General features: G+C 46.6%; 1 protein-coding gene across 8 annotated transcripts in view; it reads left to right on the top strand.

Moving 5' to 3' along the window:
• CDK5RAP2 (CDK5 regulatory subunit associated protein 2) overlaps positions 1 to 24,327 on the top strand; it is a 181,417-nt gene that overhangs the window by 107,142 nt on the left and 49,948 nt on the right. For all 8 annotated transcript variants that reach the window (XM_073806488.1, XM_073806489.1, XM_073806487.1 and 5 more), the window contains 3 exons: positions 3,802 to 3,897; positions 5,730 to 5,917; positions 13,821 to 14,253. In XM_073806488.1, the coding sequence (XP_073662589.1) occupies positions 3,802 to 3,897; positions 5,730 to 5,917; positions 13,821 to 14,253 (717 nt within the window). The remainder of the gene's footprint in view (positions 1 to 3,801; positions 3,898 to 5,729; positions 5,918 to 13,820; positions 14,254 to 24,327) is intronic.

The following is a 24,327-nucleotide window of genomic DNA, read 5'->3' as shown; positions in this document are numbered from 1 at the left end:
CCGATTTATAAAGCCCTTGGCACCGTGCCTGGCATGTAGTAGGCACTCAATATGTAAAACACAGCTATTTTAATTTTACTTTTTTAGTAAATTAGTGGCAGAGTTGGAACTAAACCCTTTTCTGACTCTGTTCAGTGTTGTTTTAGCAACACCATAGGGCAGTGCTTCTAAAGTTTACCGTGCGTGTGAATTTCCTGGGGACCTTGTTAACGTGAAGATTCTGGCTCAGTGAGCCTGGCACGGGGCCCGGGAGTCTGCATTTCTCACAGGCTTCCGTTGCTCCAAAGACTACACTTGGAGTAGCAAGACCGGGGTAATCCCGAAAACCTGTTGGTTCCAGCTGTCGTTTTGAAAAAAGTCTTGATTCATTTGTTTGTCCTTTTAGCAGTGTTGTCTTGAGCACCAGGCCCTGGTGTTAAAGCGGAACACAGACAGGGTCCCTGCCCCATGGAGTCCGTGATGCAGAGACGCGGAGGTTGGCGAGGGCCTGGAGGAGTGCACGCGGGCGTGGAGACGGGCCCGGCCTCCTCTTGGGAGGTCAAGGGAATTTCCTCCTGGAGGAAGTAGGGGGCCTGCAAAGGTCAAGAAAGAATAGCTCAAGAGGCAGGGGGAGAACCAGGCCAGTGAAGTTGTTAGGGAGCGATGCTTAGGGAGGGCGTGCTTACAGTGTCACGTACTCTGAGAAAACAAGAGAAAAACGGCTGGGAAATCATTCGTGACCTGGGCAGTTTCAGCAGAGTGAGGGGGACCGAGGCCACGCGGTGGTGGATGGAGGAGCGGTGAGGGTGGGGAAATGAAGGCGGCGCCGGTGGGCGCTTGGAGGTGTGGGGCACTCCTCCAGGTGGTGGTGGGCCCGAAACAGAGCCCACCTGCAGTGACGCATCAGTCTCTCTGGGATCTTGCCTTTGAAAACTGATAAGTCACATGTGGCATGCGGGACATGTCTCTGTGTCCACAGCATTGAATTTCTTGATCATTGCTGGAAACTGGCTTTTAATTTTAACCACGTCTGCAGAGGTAAAGAGAAATGAAAGAGAATGTTTATTTCAGCATGTCAAGTCACGGTGTGGTTGTGGTTCTGGAAATGAAGGGTAACTCGGATGCTTTTGCTGCTTCAACTGGAATGACACGGGTTCACAGTACTCTGCTCGGCTAAACTTCAGGGAGACCCTTCTCTGATCCACAGGGTTGGGGAGGAGCGCCTTGCTGCCTCTTCCCTAATCCCAGGAGGGTTGGTTCCATCTCCCGCATTAGAAGGTCTTGGGGAGCTTTCACGAGCAGTTTCTGGAGGGCGTTGGCAGCAAAAGCCACGCTGCAGAAGGTGAGGAGGGGGAGTTCTTTCAAGAAGCTTGGACAGAGGCAGGCAGCACTCAGTGACCAGAGCTGCTGATGAACCAGGAAGGAAAAACGTAGTGATTTTGCTCTTTTTCAAATGAGAGCGGCTTTTCCCCGGCATTTTATTATGAAGAAATTCTAGCAAAGTGAAAAGAACTTCATGGTGGACACCCATATACTCACCCCTTAGATTCTACTGTTAACCGTTCCCACCAGCCATCATATCTTTTTGATAAATTTTAGTATAAATCACAAACATCAATACGCTTCCCCCTAAATACTTCAACATGTATATCTTTTCCTTCAATATGTTTATAGTTATTTTTTCTTTTAAGTTTAAATTTACACACGATGAAATATAGAATTCGTAAGTCTTTGTTTGCTAAGTTTTACAAATGTATGTACCTGTGTAACCCAAACTTCTATCACGATCCCTCGTGTCCCTTCTAGTCGATTCCCACTCGCCCCTGCTCCAGCCGCTCTTCTCATTTTCTTCCACCATTAGTTTTGCCTGTACTAGACTTTCATAGAAACGGAATCATAAAGCATCTTCTCTTCTGTGTGAAGCTGCCTTCACTCAGCGTGTTTTTGAGATTCATCCATGCTGTTACGTGAATGAATAATTTGTTCCTTTTTATTGCTAAGTAGTATTCCATTGTATACATATATTCTAATTTCTTTGTTCTATTGATGTACATTTGGATTGTTTTGGATTGTTTCAGGTTTTGGTTATTATGATAAAAGCTGATGTGAACATTCATATACAAATCTTTTTTTTTGCGGTACGCGGGCCTCTAACTGTTGTGGCCTCTCCCGTTGCGGAGCACAGGCTCCGGACGTGCAGGCTCAGCAGCCATGGCTCACGGGGCCCAGCTGCTCTGCGGCATGTGGGATCTTCCTGGACCAGGGCACGAACCCATGTCCTCTGCATCGGCAGGCGGACTCTCAACCACTGCGCCACCAGGGGAGCCCTATATACAAATCTTTATGTGGACATATGTTTTCATTTCTCTTGATGAATACCTAGGAGGGGAATTCCTGGGTCATAGGGTTATTAGCTTTATAAGAAATTGCCAGGACTTCTTCTAAAGTAGTTTAACATTTTATACTCCCACCGACAAATTTGATTGTCCTAGTTGGTAACTTGAGCATGTTTTAATAATGAGGGAAGAAACCAACAGAGGGAGAGAAGTTCCTCATCCGTATTCAGAAACTTTTATGCCTTAGGAAATACACTTACACATGTTTAGCGTATTGAATGCTTGATAGTGTAGTAAGATTTGTAGACTCATCAGTCCTCTTTGATCCTGATTAGGATGGTTGGGTTGAATGTATTCTGATCCTGGGAAGTTTTCTGTAAAAGACTTTGTGAAGTCAGTTTGCTTTGTTTTGTTTTTCTTCTTCCAAAAAAGGGTTTCTTTTAGAAGGAAGATCAGAAAAGTTTAACTTGGGCTGGGAAAATTGTGGGGTGATTGACTAAATGTGGGAATTCATGAAATCACGGTATGGAGATAGAACCTTGGATACGTCATATGTACAACATGCCCAGCAGGCGGCTGGGACTCGGCTCATGTTTTAACGCTGTGGTGCAGTGGTCACTACTTCATCGGTGAGATGCGGTTTGGTACAGTTTTTGAAACAGCGTTGGCTACCTTCCCTCTCACTTTTTAGTTGGTTAATCCGGGTGTCTCGTGCCTAGAATTTTCCCTCTTCCAGAGAGCTGAGATCTGGCCCCGTTGAGAACACTGAACTGTCTGTTCTGTAGAACGCAAACTGCAGAAGCTTTGGGGTTTACACTTCTTCAGAGCATTAGGGATTTACGCAGTCTTTAGAAATAACTCTCTTTCATTTTCAAAAGCATAAAGTTATTGTCAGGGAAGCTGGATACTCCACTCATTAGCGATGAGGACTTTTTTGTCAGCAAAATGGCAGTGTGGCTGAGACTGCCCGTCTCAGATGTGTGACAGTACAAAAAGAGGTTTATCCCCTGGGCTAAACGGAAGGGATGCATAAATTGGACACACCGTAAATTTCATTTACTGCTTTCTCGCTATTTGATAGTTTCAATTCCATCAATAGCTGTTTTCCAAAATCTTGTTACTTTTATATAATCTGAAAGTGAATTCAGCAATGGCAGGGATGGGAGCAGCACAGCGGACAGCACAGTCAATTTCCAGCAGCTCAGGAAGGCCATGCGAGGGCAGGGGGAAATGGCTTTCCTTATTTCTTGGGGAATTTGTCCTTAAATTATGCATGATCCCAGGCAGCTGTGTGTGATTTGCCAGAACTAGCAGCTCTGACTTCGGCTAATTTTTATTTCATGGCTTTGGCATTTGTCTCTGCCTCTTTTTTTGGTTTGTTTTTTGTTCTGCATCTTTTAAAAAAGACATCACCGACTTATTCATACATATTCATGCTGCACTCATTTTTGGGTTGCATTTTCACACCATTCCATGCTCCATGTAGCTTCTGGCTAGCAAGGAGGACGAGGACTCAAGCAGAATTGGAGAGGATGACAGGAATAATCTGCTGAGTGGCGAGCGTCTGGAGCAGAGGAACAAGGTAGGAACATCTGCCCCTCTCTGTGCCCAAGCCCGCCTCCAGTCTGGAACGAGTCCGACGGGTTTTCTGTTCCTTCCATCTGTGTGGAGTGCCTGCCGTGTGCCAGCGGGGAGCAGAGAGAGGAGGTCTCTTCCTTTCTGGAAGTTACAGACGGGGTGGTAGATCCAGTCATGAACCAGGAAAACAAACATATAGTTGCAAATAAAAACGAGGCTGTTGCAGGAGAGTCGCAGGCATTGGACACTGGGCCTGGGCAGCTTTTCAGAGCTCTGACCCAACGCGTTCATTTTACGCATTGGAAACTGAGGCCTAGGAGGGGAGATGGTTTATCTGGGGCTCAGAGTAAGGCAGTGACAGAGTTGGGACCAGAGCCCTTGTCTCTGGACTGCTGTGAACTCCCAGATCATCTGTGTGTAGTGTAAGGAGCCACTGATAGAACCAGACTTTCCTCCTCTGGGTCCGTCTGCAATCTCCTGATCTGAAACCCAGCTTAGTGTCATCTGGGCGGTGTTGAGAATTTCACTCCAGGCACACTGAGGCTGAACATTTGGAGCAGATATTCTCCAGGGTTGAAAGAACCGTAAACACTGGATGTGGTGGGAGACAGGAGGCTGCAGATCGGGCGTTTGTGGCCTTCAGGGTGTTCAGGTTCGTGGAGTCTTGAGTGAGAGATCATTCTCATGAGCGTTTTGGACAGCAAAGCAGTTAAAAGTGGGGGCTCCGGAATCAGGTCTGATTTTGAGTCTTGGTCACGATCTCTGTGACCTTGCGTTAACCCTTGCTTAACCCCCAAGTCCGAGTTTCCCCATCAATGAAGATAATAACACCGCTTCCTGGTTAGAATTGTTGTGATATTTAAAGAGAAGGTACGTACTAAGTGCTCAGTAAGTGGTAGCAATTGCTCTTTTTATTATTATTATATTCTAGACTTTTCCTTCGGTGGAGGTTGCTTATTTAGGTGGATTTAATGACTAGATTGGTGGCAAACAAGACCCTATAAATGACAGCTCATCTGTGTGGGTCTTGTCTTCCGTTTAAAAATCTTAATCATTTTACACATGTGGAGAGAGGGGTGTAATGGCCAGTGTGTATATCACCAGCAGTAATGAAGTCAAGAGGAGTTATTTATAGACTGATAGAAGAAATTTACAGCTTTGGAAAGTGAGAGAAGGAATGCTAATTGCAGCACCTCAAGACATGCCCAGCACAGGCTTTAACTAGATGTTTCCTTGGTACCACTCCTCTGGGACTTTCAGCGACCCAAGAAGGTGGATCTGTGAAGAACACGTCTCCATGGGAATTAGGAACTCTCCACCGTCCTGATGAGACAAATCAAAGTCACAGTAATGAGGATGTGTCTGTAAAGAGGTTGCTTTCTGATATATAATGAGGAGGATACATTGCAAGAAGCATATAATAAATGTCCAAAGCATTGTTAATGGCAGTTAACAATGTTCCGGACCCTTCTTAGAAAGAATTTACAGGAAGTAGGCCGTGGGCTGAGGGAACACAGCTGTAGCGGGTAAGACACTGCGCCAGGAACTTAAGTGGGCCAGCCATCTCATTTTGTTCTCGTAGCCGCCATGGGAGGTGGCGTTACTGTGCCTAGTTACGGATAAGGAAACTGAGGGTGAGAGGAAGTGATGTAAACATCTCCGTGCCCTCAGATGAGCGTGTGTGGACCGCGTGCACCCTCCCTCTCCCCTTTCATTTTCTCTCGGGTCTGCTTGCCCTCACTCATCACTGTTTGTCTCCATCCTCTCTCTCTTTTCCACGTAACCCCCTTCCCCTCCTTCGTAGTCCATTATCTGACCACATACTTTGATTTGCAGATTATGGAGGTCCATTCCAAAGGGGGCTGCAAAAATGGATATTTAAGGCACACAGATTCCAATATTTTAGACTCCGATGGAGCCCACAAATCCGGCTGCCCCGGAGACCAGAGTTTGGAAGAAGGCGAGCTCCTGAGCCTGCTCGCCCCTCTCTTCAGCGAGAAGGCCATACGGTTACTGGAATCCAGGTAGACATGGGACCCAGGCACTGCAGTTGTCTCTGGTTTGAGGGGAGAACAAACTCATTTTGCTAAATGGATTTAGATGGCGGTGCTGTGTAATTTGCCTGGGAGAGCTCCCGAAATGGCTTGGAAGGAATCTTGCCAGTTGTGCAATTAAGTAATTAGGCTGCCTGCTCCTTGGCCGCGAGGGGACTGCGTTCAGCAAAGCCGCGTGCAAGGCCAGCGTAAAGAGGAGAGAGAAAGCTTCCTTCAGGATTGTTCCCAGGAGCCCGGAAAGGGCTGCCTGGCTGTCAGCGCGAGGAATCAGCCCTCCCGAGATCCCTTCCGCTTTCTACAACAGCCTAAAAAATTGCCCCTGTACTTGTGACTCTGCTGTTTCATGTTGAGCTTGAACTACAATTCCCTTCTCATTATATCTGCCGGGAGTCTTTCCTATGTGAGGAGACACTACAGGGTGTTTTCCTTAAAACGAAAAGGGAGAAATATTCAGTACATTTGTATTTTTAAAATTAGTCCTTCAGGAGCAGATTTCCCTTCTTTCCCAGCCTTTCCAGGCCACTAGCAGCTGCTCTGGGCTTTGGAGCCAGAGGGAGCTGTGCTTGCTTTCCTCTCTCAGTGCCTCCGTTTCTCTGACCACTTCTTGGGGTTGCTGTGAGGAGTGGAAAAAATGCTGTTCAAGGAGAATGGCTGGCACGTGGCGTGTGTTCAGTGAAACCTTTCATTCTCCTCCAGCACAGACAGAGAAAGGGAGCCGGTACCACCACCCAGGACGGCTGGCAGGAGCCTAGCGGTTCTCATGTCCTTGGTGGGCTCAGCCTCGTACACATTTTTTCAGCTGAAAAAGGACGGTAGTGTTCTGTGAGCTCCGGGAGGCCACCCTCCCCAGCCCCTGACATCTGCTTAACATTTTTCTAGCATGAGTCCTCATGCTAGGGGGACACGCCCAGTGGCTGTTCTGGTATATTATCACAGGCAGTTGGGTGACCATAATGACACTTGAGAAATGGAGGATTTCCTCGGCATCAGGGGCTCCTGTGTTAAGAGTTAAAAGGTGCACCTCGCTCTCTCTGAGGACCGCCTAGGAATGCACTTGGGTGATGTGACCTGGGAAAGTAACAATGCACTGGTGGGAGTGCAGGGAATTGGGGCCCACATGCCCTCCTGGCAGGGAGGAGCTTTTCAGCCCCAAATCATTGTTGTCATGCCAGCCCGTGGCCTCAGAGCTTCCAGTCTTTCAGTAGAAGCCCCAAATTTGTATGCTCAGTCTCCTGATTTTTGAAAATTTAGACTTCATTACAGTTTTAAAGAAAGCGCTTTACGTGCCGACACTCCGCAGGCAAGCTTGGGACATCAGCCATTCAGTTACCTGTTCCCTTGTAGGCGTCTGTTCCATCAGCTTCCGGGCCATCGTGGGCCAGCTCTAGTGTTAGAAAAGGCTTTCTTAAATGCTGGCCGGCATCTGCTGCTCTGATCCTGCTTTCTGTGCAGCTGCCTTTCTTGGTGCACCGCTGAGCCCCAGGACGGCAGGTTCACGGCTCCGAGGGCCCTCCTGAAGGCCCAGCTGTGGTCTTTTAAAAAGACCGCTTGGGTAACTAGGATTCTCATTGGCCAGGGAAACACTAATTTTCTGCCCAGATAGTCTCTCCAGGAGTTTGGTGTTTTGATCCCCCCAAAAAGCAGGGTATTAGAGTCAGACAGACCTGTGCTCCGGTCCAGCTGTACCGTTTAGACCTTGGGACTTATCTCCCCATCTTGGTTTCCTCACCTGTAAAGTGGGGGGTGATGACACTTATCGACCCTGTAGGGATCTTGTGAGAATGAAATGAGATAATGTGTGTCCATAGGGATCCAGGTTGGTATTAAGTGGGGCTTTGGTGATATTACTGCTTAAAATGTGCCTGGCCAGTTACTCCTACCCTTTCCCCGTTACCCTCAGGTAAGATTCATACCACATGCAAGATACGTCGGCCAGCCCGTGATTCAGGCCTCTGTGTTCATCGCGGAGCCCATGTCTGATACCCTGATGTGGAACGCGATAGGCTTAGGCCCGAGACTTAGGCCTCTGAGCTCTGCCACCCTCTAGCCGTCCACGCTGGGGCCTAACAGGCTAGCAGAGTAGCTGGGCCCCAGGAGTAAATCTGATTCAACTTACCCATCCACTGGGATGGAATAAGGAAGCAGCTTAGCCTGATTAGCTGTCTTGCACTTGACCAAGCTGAGCACTCGTTCACCGGGGCTGGAGTGAAGGGTCAGCTCGTGGAGGACGGGCTGGCTGGCCCTGCTCTCCCACGGTCTTCACCGTGTGTGTGGTTCCTAACCCTCTCTTCACGTGCTTCTGGTTTGTTTGCCCCATTCCCTAGAGGACATGGTTTAGGATTTATTACCTAAGTGTTTCAGTCTTTGTAGCTAAACTTAGGTGTGACATTGGAAAAAGTCTAAAGGGGGGCCCTTGGGGATTTTTTTTTTCAAGGCTTGCATTACATTCTTGAGCCATACCTAGTAGAAGCAGAGAAGCTAACTCTCCTAAAATCCTGGGTCTGCTCTTCTGGGCGTGGTGAAGGGACAGGTAAGGGACCACCAGAGCGTGGAGCTGGCGAGGGGTCTGAAGAAGTTAGCAGAGAAAGACCCAAGGAGACTCGGGTGTGCGGGCTGCGGGGAGAGGACACGGTGAGTGCTTGCAGGCAGATCCTGTGTTACAGAGGGACTGGGTCTGTGGGCTTCAGACAGAAACCCGGGGTCCTCCTCGATCCTCCCCTTTCCTTCACCTCCCAAACCCAAGTCCTGACCCTTCACCTCCCAAATGCGCTCCTCCCATCCCTGTCTCCTCCTCTCCACTCCTCGCTTCCGTCACACTTCTCCGGCATCCCTGCAGTTGCCTTCTAACTAGTCCCCTGCAGTTGCCTTCTAACTAGTCCCCTGCAGTTGCCTTCTAACTAGTCCTCTGCAGCCATCCGTCCCCCTTCCAGGCTGTTTTCCATACTGTATCCAGAGCGGTTACTTAAAATGCAGTGAAGTCACTCCTCTGCTTAAGACGGCTCGGAGACGCTCCATTTCTCTTGGGACCATTTTTCTTGGGGCCAGGCCCCGTGTGATCTGGCGACCCCCTCCTTCGGCGCTGTTCACACCGTCCCCGGCTTGCTTTCTGGGCTTTGCCCTGGAGCACAGTCCTTCCAGTCCCTGGAACGAGACCCCTTTCATCTCGTTTCAGAGCCCGGGCACATGCTGGTCCCTCCGGATGGGCACTTGCGGTTGCTTCCTCCGCGCTCCCCTCCCCTGAGCAGGGCAAGGTCGTCAGCTGGGGAGGGGAGAAGAGAAGCTGCCGGGCAGTGCTGAGCGCCCATTTTGAAATGAGTGACAATCAATACAAAGCGTGACCCCTCCCGAGGACGCCTGTAGCATGAGTAGCTGACCAAGCCCAGGTCTGAAAGCAGGGTTGGATGGGACAGGTGAGGGGTTACCTAGGCCTCTTCATCTCAGCCCAAGTGCTTCCATACCCTTTGCTTCACTTATCAAGGTCAACTCCAGTTTGCAAGTTGTGAATCCAGTGGCCAGTGTCCGCTCTCCCGCAGCGGTGGCCACGCTCTCCAGCCTCTGTTCACAGCTCCCCTCTCTATTTTCCTTCTCCCTCACTGGCCTCTCCTCCTCAGTCTCCTGTGCTGGCTCCTCTTCCTCTGCCGGATGCTGGACGCTGGATGTTGGAGTGTCCTGGAGCTCCTTTCTAGCTCCCTTTCTCTGTCTGTACCTCCTTTCTCCACGGCTGCAGAGTATGCTGTGTGACCTCCAAATTCATACCCACGGCCCAGACTCCCTCCTTCAGATCACACGGTCAGCTGCCTACTTGCTGTCTCCTCCTGTGTGTCTGACAGGCACTTTCAACTCTAATCGGTTTATTTTCTTTTATTTTTTTTAATTTTTAATTTAAACAAATGTATTGATTTCTTTATTTTTCGCTGCATTGGGTCTTCGTTGCTGCGCGAGGGCTTCCTCTAGTTGGGCTACTCTTCATCATGGTGCGCGGGCTTCTCATTGCGGTGGCTTCTCTTGTTGTGGAGCAGGGCTCTAGGCACGCGGGCTCAGTAGTTGTGGTTCGTGGGCTCTAGAGTGCAGGCTCAGTAGTTGTGGCGCACAGGCTTAGTTGCTCCGCGGCATGTGGGATCTTCCTGGACCGAGGATCAAACCTGTGTCCCCTGCGTTGACAGGCGGATTCTTAACCACTGCGCCACCAGGGAAGTCCCTCTAATTGGTTTAAAACCCAACCCCTGTTCTAATGTGCTTCTCTGCTGTTCTTCCACGAGTCACTTAATAGCACTGCTGTGGCTGGAAGTGTAGCTTCCACAATCCTCATAACTATCAGTAAGTCCTGTTGTTCCACCTGGAAAATGTATCCCTAATCCACCCACTCACGTCTCTACGGCTTCCCTGTTAGTCCAGCTTAGTCCAAGCTGTCACATCTCGTGCCTGGACTCCAAAAGCACAGCCTTCTAGATTGTCTCCCTGCTTCCGTTTTTGCCTCTCTGTAGCCATTCTCCACAGAGGAGCCAGAGCCAGCTTTCAAAAACTTAGATGAGATTATGTTTCTTCTGTGCTTAAAGCTTTCCACTGGCTTTCCGTTACCTTTAGAGTAAGATCAGAGCTCCCTGGCCTGGCCTCTGCCTGTTTCTGCGTCTTTATCAGCTACCTCTCTTGTTCACACTCACCCTTCTGTTCCTCCGTCATCCAAGCCTGTTCTCACCTCAGAGCCTTTGCAGTAGCAGTTCCCGCTACCTGGCACACTCTTTTCCCGGGATGTGGTGGTGTCTCAGCTCTGTGGAGAGGCCTTTCCTGACCACTTTGTCTAACAAGAATCCCTGCTTCTACACTTTGTCTCAGGACTGCCGCCCTCCTCCCCTCCTTCTCGTCCCTCCTTCCTTGTACTTCTCCTTGCCTTGCACTGTCTTATTCAGTTACCCGTGTCTGTATGGATGTCTGTCTCCTCAATGAAACGTCAGCGCCATGATTCTTTTCCACCATGCATTTCCACCGCCTTACGTGACAAATGGGAGAAGCTCGATGAATATTAGAATGAATGTGCAGACTGTTAGAAGCTCAGCATCATAGCAGAAGGTTTAAGTTTAGAAAACTAGAAAGAATGCAGTGCTTCTTTGGAGTCAGAAAGTCTGCGTCTGCAGTCTTTGCTCTGCCACTTTGCCGGAAGATCTTGAATCTTCACGAGCCTGTGTTCTTCATCTGTGAAATGGGGTCAGTAACAGCCCCCATCTCGGTCTTACTGTGAGGACTAAAGCTATTTAGTGTATTTAAGGGACCTGGCACACCGTTAAGTGCTTAGTAAATGTCAGTTCCTGCTTTTCTTTTATTTATTTTTTTTGTGTGTGGTACACGAGCCTCTCACTGTTGTGGCCTCTCCCGTTGCGGAGCACAGGCTCCGGACGCGCAGGCTCAGCGGCCATGGCTCATGGGCCCAGCCGCTCCGCGGCATGTGGGATCTTCCCAGACCGGGGCACGAACCTGTGTCCCCTGCATTGGCAGGCGGACTCTCAACCACTGCGCCACCGGGGAAGCCCTATAATGGCCTCTTTCACCACCTTTTACTACCCATTTGTAAGTCTTTTTTCCTGGATTTTATTGTGTGTTATTCGGTAGTGAGTAATGGTCCTCCTTTACTCACCTCCACCCCCATCCTGACCACATCTTCTTTTTCCCAGAAGATAGCAACAGCTTTCCAGCTGGCCCTCCCTCAGTGCTTGCCCCCGCTCCAGTCTTCTTTTTTATAATTTTCTGTCTCAGTTTTATAACTTCCTCTCATTTTTATGAGTCTCTTTTTCTCCTTTATTTTTTAGATGATTGACACGTACTTATTTTAAGTCTTCTTCAGATTGCTTTATTGTTTTTATTTCCTCGAGTGTGGACTCTCTCCTCTGTCCGATTGCTGTCTTTCATAACAGTGGATTTTGTTTGCAGCAGTGGTTTGTGTCAGCAGCCCCGCTCCGCCCGCCACCCTTGCTCCTCCCTGTGCGGTGCTTTTGAAGTTGCCTTGACTTGTCTCTCTAGGTCTTACTTTAGGGGCATGAAATTTGCGTGGGTCTTCTTCCAACCATGGGAGTTAAATTTCCGCTTTCTGCGGATGCCCTCTTTATCATGGCAGTGGGTCTCCTCCTCTGTTTCTGACCTTTGGATACATCTTATTTGATTCTGAGTCCTGTAGTGCACCTTGACCATTTTTTTGTCTTGTCTGTTTTGCTGTCATTTACGTATGTTTAGAGCAGATGGTAGGGGCTCTTGAGTGTACTCTCACCACTGTCCTGACGGGAAATCTCTCCATTCATTCTCTACCCACGGCACGTGTGTGGCCATGCACTCCGTCACACAGAGCCTCCCAGTGGCTCTCCTTTCCTTAACATGGCTGAGGTCTCCCTGCCTCACCTTCCAGCCTCACCTCCCTGCTCTCCACAGTGTGTCTTGACTCCGTTCATATTGTTTTCCATGCTTAGAAGGTTCCATTTCCCTTCCCCCAGCTAACCTCTCATCAACTCTAGAGGCCCTTTTTTGGCGTTCTTCCTGCCACCCCCAGTCTGGACACCCTGGGATGCTTGCCCGTAGTTTCCCAGACTTCCACGGTGCCTGTGTTTCTCTTTTTAGCCTGTGGAGTAGTGACTTGTTTACACAACTGCCTCTAACACCAGGCCCCGCAGGCTCTTCTGCAGCCCCAGCGCCCACTATAGTGTCTGGCCCAAGACACACACTCACGAGGGATTCTTCTGGAACCGCTCCAGAGTCTTCTACATGTTGGCTTAGTTTGAGTTCCTGGGAAAGCAGAGCCTGAGGTAACCACTTGGGTACAAGTGGTTTATTTGGGATGTGACTCCAGGCAGAAGGGAGGAGGGATGAGGGAGACTAAGATAGGGATGGAGGCAAAGCCAGGAAGGCTGCCTTATGATCTGGTTGCGACTGTGGGCAGCTGGGCCTCCGCCCTGCCAGCCACCCTCTGAGGGACGGTGTAGACCCTGCGTCAGTGCTGGCCCTCTGAAGGTCGGGAGACTGGGACATTCACCCAACAGCTCTCTTCCTCCACTGGTTAGGGTTTCCCCTGGAGCTATAAATGGGTCCGCACTTGCCCGCTGCCCTGCTGGCCGGCTCAGAGAGCTCTGGGAAAGGGCCCAAGGCAGCAGAGAGATGCCGTGGGCGCTGGCGGAGGGACTGTCTACAAGAGCTGTCAACGCAGTTGCAGCTGAAATCCCAGGGAGGCCCAGGCCATGTGGCAAAGGGGCATGAGAAGCATCTGCTACCCATACATGCTCTCGTTTAATCCTCACAGCGTCCTGTGGAGGAAAACTCACCTTGCTTTCCAAGAATCACAGAGTTAGAATCTGAAGCCATTTTGTCTGATTTCAAAGCCACTGCTCTTTTTATCCAGAGCAGTTCCCAGCATCCCTTCATTCGATACCTTTGCTGAGCACCGACTGTGCACCCTGATGGACCAGGTGGCTCATGGATCTGCCAGGTTGGCTAGATTCATCCAAAGCCATACTTGCCCCTGGATGTAGGGATGGGCCCAGGGGGGTGGGCGGACCTTGCAATCGTCATGCATACCTTATGACTCTGTTTGCTCTTCCGAAGCCCAGCCTGCGTCCAGGTAGCTGTGTGCCCCCCTCACTTGCTGTGCACCTGCGCCAAATCAGTTCTCTCCTTCTCCTCCATGAAGGAGACATGTGGTACCTACCTGGTGTGGTTGTTCTGAGGTGACCTGGATAGCATAGTTGGCCTGGGTCCTGGCATGTGGCAAGTGCTCACTGTGTTTAAATTCAGCAGAATCTGGGCCAGAATCGATGGGGAAAACTTAGGAAAGTGGGTCGGTGACAAGGCCATAGCAGAAAGCTGAGGCCTCCCACTTCCTTCCCTTTTGGAAAAACAGGCCGGACCTTCTGAAAGTGCTCCGAGAACTGCTTCTGGAACAGATATGCTTGAGAGAGCAGGAAGCTTCGGGAGAACACCTTGACGGTAAAACGGAGAAGACACTTGGGCAGATGGCCGTTCAGCTAAGAGGTGAACTCGGGCATTTCATCCAAGCCAACTTGTCTTCCAAGCCACGTGATGAACTCGAGTGGCCTCCGGGAGCCCAGCTAGCAAAGGCGGCAGAGGCGTCCAGGGTGGAGCAGAAAGATGCCTCCGTGCAGACCATGGCTGTGGAGGGCGACACGGTCAGATTCAGACTCGAGGGCACGACAGAGCCTTGGGAAGAGAAGCCAACAGACGCCGTATTCGGCGCCGAGCCTCAGCCGGAGAGCTTGTGCGGGATGCCGGGGCGGCAGGCCGCTGCCCTCTCCTTCCCCAGCGGGACCGAAAAAGTAAGTTTCCCCACGTATTACTTACTTAGTTACTTACTAAATATAGACCGAAAACTTAAAAATCACCTCCGATCCCACTGCTTTTTAAAAATGTGTATAAAGTCTGGTGTCTCTCTCTGCCTGTACTTAATCTTGGCCTCTGCCTGGAGGTGTGTGTCCATCCTGAACTTCCCCAAAGTGTTACCAGCATTTCCTCCCTCCCTGTCTCCTCCGCCATCCCAGCCCTCTCTTCTTTATCTGTAACTCATGATATCCGTGTGTTTTCATTATTAAAGCAGAGTCGTGTGTGTACATCTGTCTGTGGCTTACTGTTCCATGTTATGTATCAGGAACATCTTTCCTTGTAACGGCTGCTAAAATTCCACTGTGGGGAATGTACCAAAGTTTACCTAATTTTCCCCTGTTGATGGACCTTTACTTTTGCCAGTTGCAGTAAAACTGGAATGACCTGACTTTAGGGGTAGGGACGAGAACCTAGGTTTTATTTTGTATGGACTTTGTGTCTTAGAGGTACCGTTCTGTGGGCTTTGTCTCCATTCTCTTATCCTTACAACACCCGGCAAAGGTAAGGAAGCCAGGTCCCGAGTGCCCATGGTCAGCCAGCTGTGAGAGGCCTGACTGCACAGCCGTGCCCTTTCCCTGGGTCAGGCTCCTGTCTAGCCTGTGCTGGCCCGAGTGGTAGGGTCTGGTTTTGGTGGGTGAATGCCTGCATTTTGCTTCAGTCAAGATCCTTTCTCTAGATGCTTCTCCTCAGATACCATCAAATATGCCAGATTGTGAAAAACCAGACTCTCCTGGCAATGTTTGATCGGACCTTTTACTAAAACCCTCCTGGGGAGGAGGGGTTGGGATTGAGGGGCCCCATAGCAGGGAGATGGGAGCGGCTTGGGAGAGAAGGAGAGAGGTCGTGTTTGTGGTAGGGCTCCAGCGACTGGTCTCCTTGTTTCTGATGGGTGTTTTGTCTCTGAGAAATCAGCTGTGCACACTGCTTCATAGCATCAGAATGGAGAATTAAGTTTATTTTCTGACCAGTAAATTACCGCTTTTGTGCATACCAAAGAGAGTTAGATATATCATTAGCAAAATTGCTTTTGATTGTTTTAAATTATGCACCAAAACTGTAATTTCTAGAAAAGGGTTTTCTAAAGATATCAGTAGAGACCAAAAAAAAAAAAAAAAAAGACACTGCCATTATATCAACAGTACTCGAGATGCAGATTTGTGCAATTTGGCTAGAATAGAGATGCTCTCATCTGCCCCAGCTAGTTTAGTTTGTACCTGTGTATTAGGAAAACTAGATGTTGTGTGTGTGCATGTGTTTTTTTTCCCCCTGCTATCTATGAGGGAGATAGCATCCTATATTCAGGAAAATTGGATAATCAAATGAACTTAATTTCCCCAAATATATTGAAAAAAATTTTCCATTTGGAATTATCTTCCTGCTGGTATCTTCAAAAGGAAGGCTACTGTGTTTATTTTTTTTAGCATCTGCTATATATGCCAGGATTGTGCTAGATATTCTATTCATGTATCATCACAATTAATCTTCTCACCAAGCATATTAGTTAGGTAGGTATTACCTACATTTTGCATGTGAAGAAATATAAGCTCTGAAAGGCTCAGAAAATTGTCCAGAGTGACTCAGCCGTTGAGAGGAGTAGCAGGGGCGTAAAGTGGAGTCTGGTTTTAGAGGCAGACAGGGATATTGTAACCCCACCTTTCTCAGGAAGGGAGGAGCTCTCTTACCACCAGTTTGGCCTCCGGTCTATGCAACGTAGAAGAAAATTTAATGGTCTTCTCTGTGGTCTTTGGTTAGTCAGGGAATCAGTAATCCTTGAGCTTAGGCTAGAACTGTGGCATCCTGTTAAAAAGAACATCTTTGCAGCCCAGGGGCGAAACAGGGAGACGGGACATACTTCTGGTTGAGTTACAGGGACGAGATGCTGGGCTGTACAGATACACCTGTGATTGCATTGGGCCTCGCCGCTCACCTGCTCTGAGTCCTTGGGTCAGTCACCTGACTTTCAGTGGCTCCAAGGGGATCATTGTGACCTGGCACCCGGGGCTGGCATGCTGGCTCGGTGAGGCAGTGTGTGGCGAGTGCCTCGGGCCGTGTCCGTGGTAGGAGCTCAGGGTATGTGCATTCCTGTCCCCCTTCCGTCCCCAAGTGAGAAGTTCCAGGATGCCATCTTTAATAAGGTGGTAGGTGGGATTCTGCTCGGCATCCATAAGGTAGCATTTTGTGTGGTGTTATTTTGGAAGCGGCGTTAGGGTGACTGACGGCAGCCTTCCAGCCTGAAATTGGCTTTGGCATTTGTGCACTTGCAGCTATCTTCTCTGCTGCCATATGACACACAGATTTGGATCCAAGAATAGAGATTGGTGGAGTCTGAGGACCAAGCAAGTGACTTATTTTCCAGCCCTTTTTGATGAGGCGTCCACCTCCTCCCGAGTGGTCCCTGACACCACTGCAGACTGTTCTTGTCCTTGAACCTGTTCTCTCCTCTTGCGTGGAATTTCAGGGCAGAAAGGCTCTCACTTTTCTTAACTGGGCAGTAGAGGTTGAAGAGCTAGCCTGAGGCTCAGCTCTCCAGCCTTCTTATTGTATGACACTGGGCTGGTTGTTTGACGTCTCAGTTCTTCATCTGGAGAAAATAGGTATAATAACTTCTGTAATCCTCTGAGCTCTGGGAATGCATAGTTCACCCGAGGATTACGGGAGTACATGCTTGAAAGCATTTGACATCCTAGAACGTGCAACAAGGGCTCCTTCTTCTTCTTTGCTTCTTGAGAGGCTTTGCTGATTTCCTCCTTTCCAGGGTCCCAACCATTATCGACTACAATCAATTTTAGAACATAACCTTATCCCAGGCAGAAGCCCCGAGCCCATTAGCAGTCACTTACTATTTCCCCCGGCTGCGCACCCCTAGCTGAAGGCGGCCACTAAGCTTTTTTCTGTCTTTATAGATTTGCCTGCCCTGGATATTTCATATAAATGGAATCACGTAGTCTGTGATCTTTGGTGACTGGCTTCTTCTACTTAGCGTAACGTTTTCAAGGTTCTTTCTTGCTGTAGCAGGTATCCGTCGTTCATTTCTTTTTATGGCCCAGTGATAGTCCGTTGTATGGATACCACATTTTATTTATCCATTCATTAGTTGATGGACATTTGGGCAGTTGCTACCTTTCGGATATTATGAATAATGTTGCTGTGAACATTCATGTACAAGTTTTTGTGTGTACCTGTGTTTTTAGTTCTCCGGGGTATAGATCTAGGAGTGGAATTGCTAGGTCATGTAGTAATTCTGTCTAACGGTTTGAGGAACTGCCAGACTCTTTTCTAAAGTGGCTGCAGCTAGTTTACAGAAGTTTCCACCAGCATGTGAGCGCTCCAGTTCCGCCGCATCCTCACCAGCAATTGTGATTATCTTTTCGATTATAGCCATCCTAATGGGTAGGGAGCGGTGGTATTTCATTATGACTTGATTTGCATTTCCCTGATGATGAATGATTTGAACATCTTTTCATGTGCTTGTTGACCATATGTGTATCTCCTTTTGAGAAATGTCTTTCAGATCCTTTGTCCATCTTTTAACTGAGTTATTTGTGTTTGTTTATTTATTTATTTATGGCTGCGTTGGGTCTTTGTTGCTGCAGGCAAGCTTTCTCTAGTTGCAGCGAGGGGGTGCTACTCTTCATTGCGGTGGCTTCTCGTTGCAGAGCACAGGCTCTAGGCACGCGGACTTCAGTAGTTGTGGCACGTGGGCTCAGTAGTTGTGGCTTGCAGGCTCTAGAGCTCAGGCTCAGTAGTTGTGGCGCACGGGCTGAGTTGCTCCACGGCATGTGGGATCTTCCCGGACCAGGGATCGAACCTGGGTCCCCTGCACTGGCAGGCGGATTCTTAACCACTGCGCCACCAGGGAAGTCCTAGGCCTCTTAAGTTATTATTTGTATGTTCATTCCACAAATAGATGTTGAGCACCTACTATATTACTAGTTCTTGTGCTCAAAACTGTGGATAGAGTATGAATAAGAAATGCAGAATCCATGAATTCTAAAGCTTATAGGCTGGTGCAGAAGATAGACAAAGAACAAGTAATTGCATAGGCATTTAATTATTATGCTCCTAATCTTTTTCTGAGGAGAATTCTGAGCTGGCAGTGAGTATATAACAGGGAAATCAAGGCCCGTTCTCCTGAGGAAGGCACATTTGATCTGAGTCCTAATGAATGTGTTGGGATTAGTGGGAGAGGTGGGGGTGGGCAAGAAAAAGTATTCTAGGCAGAGGAGATAGCATATGCCAAGGTCCTGAGGAGGAAGGAACAAAGCATTCTGAGGAACTGATAGGAGGTCTCTGTGGCTGCAGGTTGGGGGGGTGGGGAGGGGCAGTAACTCAGGCTGTAATAGTGCACAACATGTGGGCTGTGGTAAAGACTGTGACCTTGGCCATACGAGAACTGGGGAACAATTAAAATAGTTTTAAGCAGGGGCGGGGGTGTGTTGCCTGTTTTGGTGCAGTATGGCAAGTGGGTTAGAAAGGGCAAGAATGAGTGTGGGGAGAACACCCCAGGAGGCTGTTTCTGTGGCCTGGATGATAGCTTACAGCATCTTGGAGTTGGGGGGTGGCCGCGGAGGATGAGAAGTGACAGAAGAATTGATAGACACTTTGGGAGTTGGAGTTAGTGGAACCTGGTGAGTGATGCAATTGGGCGAGGTGCATAAAGGGAATTTTATTTTATTTTATTTTATTTCTTATCATCCCCCCACCCCCATCACCCCCACTGCTTTCCCCCCTTGGTGTCCATACATTTGTTCTCTACGTCTGTGTCTCAATTTCTGCCCTGCAAGCCGGTTCATCTGTACCATTTTTCTAGGTTCCACATATATGTGCTGACATACGATACTTGTTTTTCTCTTGCTGAATTACTTCACTCTGTATGGCAGTCTCTAGATCCATCCATGTCTCTACAAATAACCCAATTTCGTTCATTTTTATGGCTGAGTAATATTCCATTGTGTATACGTACCACACCTTCTTTATCCATTCGTCTGTCGTTGGGTATTTAGGTTGCTTCCATGACCTCGCCATTGTAAATAGTGCTGCAATGAACATTGGGGTGCATGTGTCTTTTTGAATTATGGTTTTCTCTGTGTATATGCCCAGTAGTGGGATTGCTGGGTCATATGGTAATTCAATTTTTAGTTTTTTAAGGAACCTCCATACTGTTCTCCATAGTGGCTGTAACAATTTACATTCCCACCAACAGTGCAAGAGGGTTCCCTTTTCTCCACACCCTCTCCAGCATTTGTTGTTTGTAGATTTTCTGATGATGGCCATTCTGACTGGTGTGAGGTGATACCTCATTGTAGTTTTGATTTGCATTTCTCTAATAATTAGTGATGTTGAGCAGCTTTTCATGTGCTTCTTGGCCATCTATATGTCTTCTTTGGAGAAATGGCTATTTAGGTGTTCTGCCCATTTTTGGATTGGGTTGTTTGTTTTTTTAATATTGAGCTGCATGAGCTGTTTATATATTTTGGAGATTAATCCTTTGTCCGTTGATTTCGTTTGCAAATATTTTCTCCCATTCTGAGGGCTGTCTTTTCGTCTTGTTTATGGTTTCCTTTGCTGCGCAAAAGCTTTTAAGTTTCATTAGGTCCATTTGTTTATTTTTGTTTTTATTTCCATTGCTCTAGGAGGTGGATCAAAAAAGATCTTGCTGTGATTTATGTCAAAGAGTGTTCTTCCTATGTTTTCCTCTAAGAGTTTTATAGTATCCAGTCTTACATTTAGGTCTCTAATCCATTTCGAGTTTATTTTTGTGTATGGTGTTAGGGAGTGTTCTAATTTCATTCTTTTACATGTAGCTGTCCAGTTTTCCCAGCACCCACTTATTGAAGAGACTGTCTTTTCTCCGTTCCATATCCTTGCCTCCTTTGTCATAGATTAGTTGACCATAGGTGCGTGGGCTTATCTCTGGGCTTTCTATCTTGTTCCTTTGACCTATGTTTCTGTTTTTATGCCAGTACCGTATTGTCTTGAGTACTGTAGCTTTGTAGTATAGTCTGAAGTCAGGGAGTCTGATTCCTCCAGCTCTGTTTTTTTCCCTCAAGACTGTTTTGACTATTCGGGGTCTTTTGTGTCTCCAAACAAATTTTAAGATTTTTTGTTCTAGTTCCATAAAAAATGCCATTGGTAATTTGATAGGGATTGCATTGAATCTGTAGATTGCTTTGGGTAGTATAGTCATTTTCAAAATATTGATTCTTCCAATCCAAGAACATGGTATATCTCTCCATCAGTTGGTATCATCTTTAATTTCTTTCATCAGTGTCTCATAGTTTTCTGCATACAGGTCTTTTGTCTCCCTAGGTAGGTTTATTCCTAGGTATTTTATTCTTTTTGTTGCAGTGGTAAATGGGAGTGTTTCCTTAATTTCTCTTTCAGATTTTTCATCATTAGTGTATAGGAATGCAAGAGATTTCTGTGCATTAATTTTGTATCCTGCAACTTTACCAAATTCATTGATTAGCTCTAGTAGTTTTCTGGTGATATTTTTAGGATTCTCTATATGTAGTATCATGTCATCTGCAAACAGTGACAGTTTTACTTCTTCTTTTCCAACTTGTATTCCTTTTATTTCTTTTTCTTCTCTGATTGCCGTGGCTAGGATGTCCAAAACTATGTTGAATAATAGTGGTGAGGGTGGACATCCTTGTCTTGTTCCTGATCTTAGAGGAAATGCTTTCAGTTTTTCACCATTGAGAATGATGTTTGCTGTGGGTTTGTCATATATGGCCTTTATTTGGTTGAGGTAGGTTCCCTCTATGCCCACTTTCTGGAGAGTTTCTATCATAAATGGGTTTTGAATTTTGTCAAAAGCTTTTTCTTCATCTATGGAGATGATCATATGTTTTTTCTCCTTCAATTTGTTAATATGGTTTATCACATTGATTGATTTATGTATATTGAAGAATCCTTGCATCCCTGGGATAAATCCCACTTGATCATGGTGTATGATCCTTTTAATGTGTTGTTGGATTCTGTTTGCTAGTATTTTGTTGAGGATTTTTGCATCTGTATTCATCAGTGATATTGGTCTGTAATTTTCTTTTTTTGTAGTATCTTTGTCTGGTTTTGGTATCAGGGTGATGGTGGCCTCATAGAATGAGTTTGGGAGTGTTCCTTCCTCTGCAGTTTTTTGGAAGAGTTTGAGAAGGATGGGTGTTAGCTCTTCTCTAAATGTTTGATAGAATTCACCTGTGAAGCCATCTGATCCTGGACTTTTGTTTGTTGGAAGATTTTTAATTACAGTTTCAATTTCATTACTTGTGATTGGTCTGTTCATATTTTCTATTTCTTCCTGGTTCAGTCTTGGAAGGTTATACCTTTCTAAGAATTTGTCCATTTCTTCCAGGTTGTCCGTTTTATTGGCATAGAGTTGACTTGTTACAGTAGTCTCTTAGGATGCTTTGTATTTCTGCAGTGTCTGTTGTAACTTCTCCTTTTTCATTTCTAATTTTATTGATTTGAGTCCTCTCCCTCTTTTTCTTGATGAGTCTGGCTAATGGTTTATCAATTTTGTTTATCTTCTCAAAGAACCAGCTTTTAGTTTTCTTGATCCTTGCTATTGTTTTCTTTGTTTCTATTTCATTTATTTCTGCTCTGATCTTTATGATTTCTTTCCTTCTGCTAACTTTGGGTTTTGTTTGTTCTTCTTTCTCTAGTTCCTTTAGGTGTAAGGTTAGATTGTTTATTTGAGAGTGTTCTTGTTTCTTGAGGTAGGCTTGTATAGCTATAAACTTCCCTCTTAGAACTGCTTTTGCTGCATCCCATAGGTTTTGGATCATCGTGTTTTCATTGTCATTTGCCTCTAGGTATTTTTTGATTTCTTCTTTGATTTATTCAGTGATCTCTTGGTTATTTAGTAATGTACTGTTTAGCCTCCATGTGTTTGTGTGTTTTACGTTTTTTTCCCTGTAATTCATTTCTAATCTCATAGCGTTGTGATCAGAAAAGATGCTCAATATGACTTCAGTTTTCTTAAATTTGCTGTGGCTTGATTTGTGACCCAAGATGTGATCTATCCTGGAGAATGTTCCATGCGCACTTGAGAAGAAAGTGTAATCTGCTGTTTCTGGATGGAATGTCCTATAAATATCAATTAAATCTATCTGGTCTATTGTGTCATTTAAAGCTTGTGTTTCCTTATTTATTTTCATTTTGGATGATCTGTACATTGGTGTAAATGAGGTGTTAAAGTCCCCCACTATTACTGTGTTACTGTCGATTTCCTCTTTTATAGCTGTTTAGCAGTTGCCTTATGTATTGAGGTGCTCCTATGTTGGTTGCATATATATTTATAATTGTTATATCTTCTTCTTGGATTGATCCTTTGATCATTATGTAGTGTCCTTCCTTGTCTCTTGTAACATTCTTTATTTTAAAGTCTATTTTATCTGATATGAGTATTGCTACTCCAGCTTTCTTTTGATTTCTGTTGGCATGGAATATCTTTTTCCATCCCCTCACTTTCAGTCTGTATGTGTCCCTAGGTCTGAAGTGGGTCTCTTGTAGACAGCATATAGATGGGTCTTGATTTTGTATCCATTCAGCAAGCCTGTGTCTTTTGGTTGGAACATTTAATCCATTCACGTTCAAAGTAATTATCAATATGTATGTTCCTGTGACCCTTTTCTTAATTGTTTGGAGTTTGTTTTTGTAGGTCCTTTTCTTCTCTTGTGTTTCCCACTTCGAGAAGTTCCTTTAGCATTTGTTCTAGAGCTGGTTTGGTGGTGCTGAATTCTCTTAGCTTTTGCTTGTCTGTAAAGCTTTTGATTTCTCCATCAAATCTGAATGGGATCCTTGCCGGGTAGAGTAATCTTGGTTGTAGATTCTTCCCTTTCATCACTCTAAGTATATCATGCCACTCCCTTCTGGCTTGTAGAGTTTCTGCTGAGAAATCAGCTGTTAACCTTATGGGAGTTCCCTTGTATGTTATTTGTCGTTTTTCCCTTGCTGCTTCCAATAATTTTTCTTTGTCTTTAATTTTTGCCAGTTTCATTACTATGTGTCTCAGCGTGTTTCTCCTTGGGTTTATCCTGTATGGGACTTGCTGCGCTTCCTGGACTTGAGTGACTGTTTCCTTTTCCATGTTAGGGAAGTTTTTGATTATAATCTCTTCAAGTATTTTCCTGGGTCCTTTCTCTCTTCTCCTTCAGGGACCCCTATAATGTGAATGTTGTTGCGTTTAATGTTGTCTCAGAGGTCTCTTAAGCTGTCTTCATTTCTTACCATTCTTTTTTCTTTATTCTGTTCCGCAGCAGTGAATTCCACCATTCTGTCTTCCAGGTCACTTATTCATTCTTCTGTCTCAGTTATTCTGCTATTGATTTCTTCTAGTGTGGTTTTCATTTCAATTATTGTATTGTTCATCTCTGTTTGTTTGTTCTTTAATTCTTCTAGGTCTTTGTTAAACATTTCTTGCCTCTTCTCCATCTTTGCCTCCATTCTTTTTCCAAGGTCCTGGACCATCTTCACTATCATTGTTCTGAATTCTTTTTCTGGAAGGTTGCCTATCTCCACTTCATTTAGTTGTTTTTCTGGGGTTTTATCTTGTTCCTTCATCTGGTACATAGCCCTCTGCCTTTTCCTCTTGTCGTTCTTCTTGCTTCTGCTGTCTGCCCTCTGGTGGATGAGGCTGTCTAAGAGGCTTGTGCAGGTTCCTTCAGGGGATTTTAAAAATGGCTCCAGTTTTTGTCTGTGCAGCAAGTGGAGGGTGGTCTGATTCCCCGAGACAGAGGTCGTCTGAGTGCTGGAGCTGTGCGATGCAGGCCTGGGGTGATAGAATGAAGGAGCCCAGCTTTCAGTTGACTTGGGAGGGCTGGTGGGCCGTCAGAAATGTGTAGGTTGGGCAGGTTCGGAGCTCTGGGCCTGGGAAATAGCCATGGGACTAGGCACCTAGTGGCCCCCGAACAACTGAGTAAGGGGTGGTTCTGGTGGCCTGGCGGGGTGAGAGGCAGATTGACTTAGACTTAGGAGAGGGTGGGAAGTGAGGAAATCGATAAGGAGCT

Source organism: Tursiops truncatus, chromosome 6, assembly GCF_011762595.2.
Source record: "Tursiops truncatus isolate mTurTru1 chromosome 6, mTurTru1.mat.Y, whole genome shotgun sequence".
NCBI lineage: Eukaryota > Metazoa > Chordata > Mammalia > Artiodactyla > Delphinidae > Tursiops > Tursiops truncatus.
Note: the sequence above shows the minus strand (reverse complement) of the source record. Positions and strands in the feature narration are given on the sequence as shown.